The sequence below is a fragment of the Lepidochelys olivacea genome, assembly GCF_965140295.1.
Source record: "Lepidochelys olivacea isolate rLepOli2 genome assembly, chromosome: 22".
Taxonomy (NCBI): domain Eukaryota; kingdom Metazoa; phylum Chordata; order Testudines; family Cheloniidae; genus Lepidochelys; species Lepidochelys olivacea.
The window spans coordinates 5,160,585-5,169,343 of NC_140432.1; the positions used below are offsets into that span (position 1 = coordinate 5,160,585).

Consider the following 8,759-nt stretch of genomic DNA (forward strand, 5'->3'; position numbering starts at 1 on the left):
TACTTAGTTTTTAGCACAGTAACAATTCTGGCAGATAACATAATTCGTCACAACCCCACGCAAGCGACAGTGCGGGCTCACTGTCTCTGGCTGTCCCCCCACCATCAGCCTTGCACTAACCGCTTGGCCAAAGTGACACTAATTATGCTTCTCTTGTTACCATGGAAGAGAGGGTTGGGAGTGCTTTGGCTGAGCTCCGGGATGAGTGTCATTCCAGTTGACAACAGAACTTCTGACATTTCACAGCCGTCTTGAAATACACTCGTTCCTTCATTGCTGCTTCACATGGAGCCCTGGCTCCCTAAAACCTGCTCTGTTTGTTTTTACTAGTGTCCCGCTTTACAGCCACGGCACGTTAGCTGTTTCTCGGCTTTCCTTTTCCTTTACTACCTCCTGACTTGTAGCATCTCAGCCCTCCAGGCAATAACCCTGTAGATGGGGCCTGTCCTAGGACACTTCCCTGAGCTTCAGTATTCACTGCCACTACATCTCTTGTGCCTGCCCCCGGCTGGGCTCTACGCCATGCTAAGAGGGTGGGTTGCTTGTCGGGATCTTCCCCGCCTCACATGTCTGCAAACAGCAGTGGAGGCTCAGTGGGCCGTACAGACGACACAGACTGCTTTGCAGGGGCGTTACAAGTGCCAATTCTTAGCACAAGCCATCAGGCTACCAGGTTGGTGCAGAGGGAACGAACATCTGGAGCCAAATGCATCGCTAGCATAACTCCCCTGGAGTCGGTGGGATTGTGCCTGGGATGAACTGGGCTCCTGACTCCAAGGCCCGGCTGCGGAATGTTTCCTCTATTCCTAGCCTCTCGGGAAAAACAGCTGAACGGCTCGGATGGCTCCCAGAGACTTGTGGGTGATTAGGTACAGCCCTGGGTAACTCATCCAGCAGGTCGTCAGCCAGAAAACGTATCCTGCTTCCCATCAGGGTCTGCACCCCGTCACCACAGCATCACTAGCCTTATTCATTACTACCGCAGTCCTCGGGGCCTCCGTTAGGATCAGAGCCTGTGGCGCTAGGTGCTGTACGAACAGAGGAGACACGGGCACAGCTTTTTAACTGGCGAAGTGTGACGAGGGGAGGGGATATTGCCAGGGGGGTGGGGAAGGTGTGAAATTTTCAAGTCACTCCGGGTCCATCTGCCCTGCGCAGGGGCTTGTGATCGTCGCGTGGGTTGGCACAGCACCAATAATCTAGCACCAATAACCACGGGTAGTGCTGGTTCGATGGCACAGGCTTCAGCGTGGGCAATCTGCCCCCATATAAACCCCCTCTGTGGATCTGCTCGGGTCGCTAGCCTGGTGCAGGGTCCACGCCGCTCTGGTTACTTGCGCTCGCTAGATTCACGTGGACACGGGTGTGCCGACCACGTGACAGTCGCACCTGAATTTGCGTTGTAGCCGCACCCTTCGGGCCCTGTGTCCCGTAGCCCCTACAGTCGGCAGAGCCAGCACAGGTGTGAGGCGGGGACGCGGGTGTAGTCTCTCGCTGCCAGCATCGCCTGTGGTGATTGTGCAGCTGGTTTTATGTGGGTCCTTTCTTGTCCCCCCTCCCACTCAGACCCCTTCCTCTTCTCCTCTTTGAAATACATCAGTTCCTATGGAAACAGTGTCGCTGGCGTCAGCGTAGCTTAATAACGTGCTGAGTGCAGTGTAAAGCGAGGGGGTGTCCCACGGCGCGGCCTTTGTGCCTCGGGCTAGTCACCACAAGCCGGGCCTTTGCTGCTCCCTGAGGCTTCGACGTGGGGGAGTGCGGCACGGTCTGCCTTTGTGGGCCCCAGGACGGTTGGCGCTGCTCAGACTCCCCTAGGTTTCTGACTGCACAACTCCGCACGGCACTGAGATTAGCCAGAGAGACCTTAGGAGCCTGTCTTCACTGCAGTCAGCGTAGATGGACCCAGTCTAGCTTTGATCCAGGGTGACTGCGGCAGCATGGGCTAGCCGCTCGAGTACATACCCAGATCTCGGGGGGGCTTGGAGAGCCCACATGGCCACCTGTGCTTTATGCTTCCCTAGCTAGCGAGATCAAAGCTAGCTCCGGTGCGTCTCCGTCCTTTAGTTGCGGTGTGGACGTGGCGAGACCTGGACAGCTGGAGGCTGCTGGTGGGGCTCCGATCTCGTGGCCCTGGCTAGAGTCTGAGTTTAACCGTGGTGCCAAACCCATCTGGCTACCGCAGTCTGCGGCTTAAGGCACACACAGAAATCTAAATAAACCCTGCAGCTGCCAGATGTGTACAATAAACTTAATACAAAGCAAACCTAAGGAGGCCAACAGAAATGTATTAGTGTGCCTTTCCGTTAATCGAGTAATTCACCCCCTGAGAAATCACTATGCCACGGAGTATTACTCCCCACCCCAGACTGATACCTCCTTTCTGCCCCTCCCGTCTTCCCCCGAAAAGCCTGGCAGAATAAATAGGCTTGATTGCAAGTGCTAAAGGCCAACAGGCTTGGGCTGTGTCAGACAGAGGAAGCAAACTGTAGAGCGAAGGGCCCTGGTTCGGTCTCCCTTGGTGCTGGCAGGGAGGGTCTTGCCTTGGCAGCTGGCTCTGGTTACTGACTGGGGATGTTGCCTCTCCCGATCGTGCTCTGTACTGGAGCAGATGGGAAGCTGAGGAGTGCCCTGGGTGCAGCCACATGCTGGAAGGTTTGTTCTGTGTGAATGGCTGTCCGCCAGGCTGGCACTTGCTGCTGTGGCCTGTTTCCAGCGGCAGACGATCGCTGCCATCTTGCAGCTCCTTTCCAAAGCTCTGGGGAGGGCCAGCCCCCCGAGCCTGTGGTCCCCGGTGCAGGGTTCCGAGGCTGCCCCGAGGCTTACACCGATACGTAGTGTGTCAGACGGGCTCTGTCGGAAACGCGGGTGCCGCTTTGGGTGCCGCCGTAGGGACGGAAAGGCGACACGGGCTCTGCAAGCGCTGTCTCCTCTTAGGCCAAGCTGGCAATGGGCAGGATTCGTGGAAAACATCCCACCCACCCACCCCCGCCCCGCAGCGTCTGCATGGTTTAGAGAACATCTCTCTTAAAAGAAACCCAGCGGTGTGGGACGCTGGACGCTTTCACTGGTCTGCTAGCAGGGCTGCAAGCTCCTGCACCTGTGGATAAAGTGGCTAAACATCCCTTCTGCACCAGGAAAGGCGCTCTGCCCTTTCGAAGGGGGATTAAATTTCTGACATTTCCTGCCACAAGCTCCGTCCCCACGAGCCTCAGTTCACATAGAAGCACCTACACCTCTCGCTGTGGTACAGGTGGCCTCTTTCTCATGCCCTGAGCTCCGGGTCAGGGAATACTGCAGTCATCAGAGATGCAACAGCCCTGGGATGAACCTTCAAACAGCACCTCGTTGCCAAAGCACTCCTTCGCGATGCAGCAGCGTGGTCCTCTCTGCTCTGTTAGGAGCCGGGCTCTCGAAGCAGGGGCAGAGGTATTTAGCTTTAACTATTGTGCCCTGCCCTAATAAACGGGGGTTGTTTTGGTCCGTGAACCAGAGTGCTGGGCAAATGGGGCGTTTATTTGATTGCGCTGTTCAATAATGACGCTTTATGAAAATGGCTAAGCGCCGATATAGTACATTTACACACACCGCTTCAGTGTGAAGCAGCGAAGGATGCCCCATACCTGTCACAGACCCACAAAAGCAAAGCACTGTAATGTTAAGCCACTGAACAGTCCATCCCCTTTCCTCCTTCACCCACACGCATGCCCCGCCACCGCCACAGCTACTGCACACCACATCACTAGATCAGGGCTGGATCGTCGGGCTCAACGGGGAGTGATCAATGGCTCCATGTCTAGTTGGCAGCCGGTATCAAGTGGAGTGCCCCAAGGGTCGGTCCTGGGGCCGGTTTTGTTCAATATCTTCATAAATGATCTGGAGGATGGAGTGGATTGCACCCTCTGCAAGTTTGCAGATGACACTAAACTGGGAGGAGAGGTAGATACGCTGGAGGGTAGGGCTAGGATACAGAGGGACCTAGACAAATTGGAGGATTGGGCCAAAAGAAATCTGATGAGGTTCAACAAGGACAAGTGCAGAGTCCTGCACTTAGGACGGAAGAACCCAATGCACCGCTACAGACTAGGGACCGAATGGCTAGGCAGCAGTTCTGCAGAAAAGGACCTAGGGGTGACAGTGGACGAGAAGCTGGATTGAGTCAGCAGTGTGCCCTTGTTGCCAAGAAGGCCAATGGCATTTTGGAGTGTATAAGTAGGGGCACTGCCAGCAGATCGAGGGACGTGATCGTTCCCCTCTATTCGACATTGGTGAGGCCTCATCTGCAGTACTGTGTCCGGTTTTGGGCCCCACACTACAAGAAAGATGTGGAAAAATTGGAAAGCGTCCAGCGGAGGGCAACAAAAATGATTAGGGGGCTGGGGCACATGACTTATGAGGAGAGGCTGAGGGAACTGGGATTGTTTAGTCTGCGGAAGAGAAGAATGAGGGGGGATTTGATAGCTGCTTTCAACTATCTGAAAGGGGGTTCCAAAGAGGATGGCTCTAGACTGTTCTCAGTGGTAGCAGATGACAGAACAAGGAGTAATGGTCTCAAGTTGCTGTGGGGGAGGTTTAGGTTGGATATAAGGAAAAACTTTTTCACTAGGAGGGTGGTGAAGCACTGGAATGCGTTACCTAGGGAGGTGGTGGAATCTCCTTCCTTAGAGGTTTTTAAGGTCAGGCTAAGGCCCTGGCTGGGATGATTTAGTTGAGGATTGGTCCTGCTTTGAGCAGGGGTTGGACTAGATGACCTCCTGAGGTCCCTTCCAACCCTGATATTCTATGATTCTATGATCACAACCTTAACTCTGCCCCCTTAGAGATGCTGGCCTCCCAGCTGATAGCTTTAATACATCTGCGCCCCTTGCACGCCATTGGCAGGTGGGATGAAATGTCATTGAGCAGTGATTTAGACTCTCTGGATCTCTTGTTCTTTCTTCTGAATTTTGCAGACCTCACAAGAGGGACCCTGATGCTAACCAATCTCTCCAAGGAGATGTCTGGGATGTACGTCTGTACGGCAGCAAATGTGGCCGGCAGCTCCAAGTGCAACGTCACCCTGGAGGTGAATTCACGTGAGTATGCTCCCTGAGCACAGGCTCTGCACTCCTGGAGCCTCGGTGCGGAGGAGACGTGGCCATTAGACCTGCCATTAATGCTTGAAGTGATCTAGATCCTTGGAAGGGAGAGTTAGCTCCAGGAGGGGAGGAGCCTGGGAATGGCTGAGGGATGCCAGCCTGCTCAAAAGGGATGTGATGTACTTGTGAGCTGGGAGATGTTGCTGCAGACCTGGAGTGTGTGAACCATGCACAAGATTGGGGAATTATTAATAAGGCTAAGATCTTTTTAACGGTTATTTTTAGTAAAAATCACAAACAGGTCATGGGTAATAAAAATTCATGGAGGCCATGACTTGTCCTTTACTTTACTACAAATAACCGGGGGCAGGGCTCGATAGGGGGGAGGAATGGAGTCCCATGGAGCGGGGGACTGACAGACTGAGCCCGGCATAGCCTTGACTTCAGTGGCTGCAGCGGTGGGCAGAGCTGGCCCAGCTGCGGGACAGGGGTGCACGGCCGCGGTGGCGGGGAGGCAATGGCCCTTGGAAGCCACACGCTGCATTCCCTGGTGAAAGCCGCAGGGCTGGGGCGCATGGTCCTGGCTGCAGTCCCGCCAAGCCTGGGACACTGCAGGGCTGGGGCGCACAGCCCGGCTGCAGCCACTGGCGGAAGCCGCGGGGCTGGGGCTGCAGGGTCCTGGTTCCAGCCAGCCCCAGTTGCAGGGCAGGGGCGCACAGTCCCGCCGCCTCCTCCTGAAGCGTAGAAGTCACAGAGGTCCAGTAAAGTCACGGAATCCGTGACCAAATCGTAACTTTAATGAACACTGGCTGAGTGTTTCCACTAGCACACCCTGCTCAGATGGCAGCAAAGGCCAGTAGGATCCTGGAGGACATCAAAGAAGGGGACTTCTATGCTGTGGGACGGCCCCACTCCTGAAGCAATGGGCTGTTCCCACCACTTCCCCTTGCCCCATTTCGAGACAAGTGGGAGAAGCCCAGCTTTGCTGTGCAGCAGCCGGCCAGGCTGGCCCCTCTCATGCTGGCTTGGGTGCTGCATTGCTCTGGCCCTGGCATTCCTCTCTCTACGCTCACGCTCTCTCTCTCTCTCTGGTTCTCTGTAGCGGTCAGTGCAGCCGTGATTGCTGGAGCCGTGGTGGGGTCTCTCATTGGAGTCGGCTTAATTATCTTGTTTGTTCTCCAAATGTTCGTCTATCGAAAGAAAAAGAAAGACCCGCAGGAGGAAATGGCCAACGAGATCAAGTGAGAATCCCCGCATTGCTTGGCAAAGCCCATGTGAAACGTCCCAAACACAGTCCCTCCGTGGCCCCTTGACAGCGGGTCACAGAGCTGCATACGCAGACCCGCCTGCTGGAAGGGAAGATGAGTGTTAACTGCCGGAAAGGCATCACGGGCACAAAACCACCATTTGCTTTGAGGCTGGGGATGCTATTATAGAGTTGCCAACTCTCAGGAGCCCTGTGCTATTTGGTGTTTGTAATAAAGTCCCAGCTCCCAGAGTCATGCAGTTATTGTGAGACTCTCAGCTTTCATGTAAAAAACGTTTCTAGCCCTCTGGAGTGAGGAGAAAAGCTTGAAAACAGACACCTAAAGGTTAAACAGACGACATTTTTTTTTAAAACCCCGATTTATTTATTTTTGAATCCTGTGTCCAATTCTGGTGTCCACAGGTCAAGAAAGATATTGATACATTGGAGAGGGCTCAGAGAAGAGCCAAAAGAATGATTAAAGGATGCCTTATAGTGATAGACTCCAGGAGCTCAATCTATTTAGCCTAACAAAGATGATTAAGGGGTGACTTGATTACAGTCTATAAGTACCTACAAAGGGAACGAATATTTAATAACGGGCTCTTCTGTCTAGCAAAGAAGCTAGACAAATTTCAGATTGGAAATGAAATGTAAATTTTTAACCATGAGGGTAATTAACCATTGGAACAATTTACTAAGGTTCGTGGTGGAGTCTCCATCACTGACAATGTTTAAATCAAGATGGGATGTTTCTCTATGAACTCTGCTCTAGGAAATTATCTGGCTGGTGCTATCCAGGAGGTCAGACTAGATGATCACAAAGGTCCCTTCTGGCCTTGGAATCTATGAATACCGCTAGTAGCACTGCCTGTAGTTAAGGTTACCTGACACTTTCCATTATAAGACCCTGTTTTCAGTTGCATGTAACTATGGGAAACTTAAATCATGTGGGCTGAAATTTTCCCAGGACAGGTGTTTGCCTCAGACTGAATTGTGTTCCAACCAAAATAATTCAGCCATTTCTGAGAATGAGATTTGGGAAAAATACATTGTTTTGGCCATGTTAAAAAAAATTCATACAACCTTTCAGTTGAAAAGCTCCCGTGCCTCCATGCTTTAGCGCAGGGGTCTGAAATTTGGCTTAGGGGTCACTCTGGTGTCAAGGATGTGCCTTTTGCTATTCCTATGAACATTTACCCAAATTTGGCCAACTGAGGAGCCTTTGAAAAATCTCAATTCACACAATGCTTAGTAAAGTTCTTAGTTTACCAGCTAATGTCACTGAAGATTCCATCTGCACTGAGCATTGATGCTTGAAGTGACCTAGATCCTTGGAAGGGAGACTTAGCCCCAGGAGGGGAGGAGCCTGCAGGGGGGGAGCCATCCCCTCACAGTTCCCACGTGTGAGCACATTTCACATACACCGTCCTATGTGCACAGTGTGACTCGCATGTTCCATCCTGGGGCTGCGGGGGCTGAGCAAGGTTTTCTTTGCAATTGCTCCTTCTTGCTGCCAGGGCCTGCAGCAGTCTGGGCACAGGAGCAGAGAGCAGACTGCCTGTCTCCCTGTGCAGTCAGTCCCATCCTCCCTCACTGGCACCCAGGCACCAAGAAGGAAAGGGAGGAACCAGCTTGATTGGAATGCTGGGAGGAGGCAGGGGCAGGATATGGGGAGAGGAAGGTTGGAGGAGCCATGAGGAAAAGAGGGGCAAGAGCCCAGAGTGCGGAGGAAGCAGAGGGATTCAGGAGACAATGTGGGGCAACAGTGGGACAGGGGGAAAGACAGGGTGGGGGTAGCTGGGTCTATAACCACTAGGGAATACTCCCTCCAGAGCTTGGAATTGAACCCACGAGTCCTGAGTCTCTACGTTCCTCTGCTGCCAGAAAATAGCTGGGAAACCTGCTGGCAAAGTCTCTTTCATCACACTCTGGTGCTTGCTCTATGGAGGATAACAGCCAACTACTGCTACCGATTGCTCTGTGAGCCGGGGTGGTAGAGGTCTGTGCCATGGATCTCAAGGTTAACTTTTAGGTTGCACGGGCAGCTTTCAGTCGAACATTTCCCAACTTTGAGTGCTTTGACTTTGCAATTTTAATGTCCCTTTGATGTTTTTAATGTAATTTGTTATCAGAACCAAATATTCAGAGTCCAAACCCCCAGCAGTCCAGTCTACAGGCAGCCTGTGCTCAGGATCACTGGACCCAATGCTTGCCAGTCATTTGTCATCTGCTTATACATCCCCCCTTGGTGGAATGGCCCAATTGGAGCATTTTCTGGGAGGCGTGTTGGTACTTTAAGTCTCAGGTCGAGTTTCCAGTAATGCTCGGCTCCTTCCATGGCTAGGAGTGAGGCCAGCAGGGAGTGTGACAACACAGAGACCCTGCCCGCCGTCGCTGGCTCCTGGCACTGACTCCATCTCTGCTTTCCTTTTCAG

The 8,759-nt window shown here is 53.0% G+C and overlaps 1 protein-coding gene across 1 annotated transcript in view; it reads left to right on the top strand.

Moving 5' to 3' along the window:
• Positions 1–8,759, top strand: part of ESAM (endothelial cell adhesion molecule) — a 92,258-nt gene that overhangs the window by 77,870 nt on the left and 5,629 nt on the right. Inside the window, exons 5-6 of the mRNA XM_084611662.1 lie at positions 4,950–5,072; positions 6,178–6,316. Coding sequence (XP_084467788.1) covers positions 4,950–5,072; positions 6,178–6,316 — 262 coding nt within the window. The remainder of the gene's footprint in view (positions 1–4,949; positions 5,073–6,177; positions 6,317–8,759) is intronic.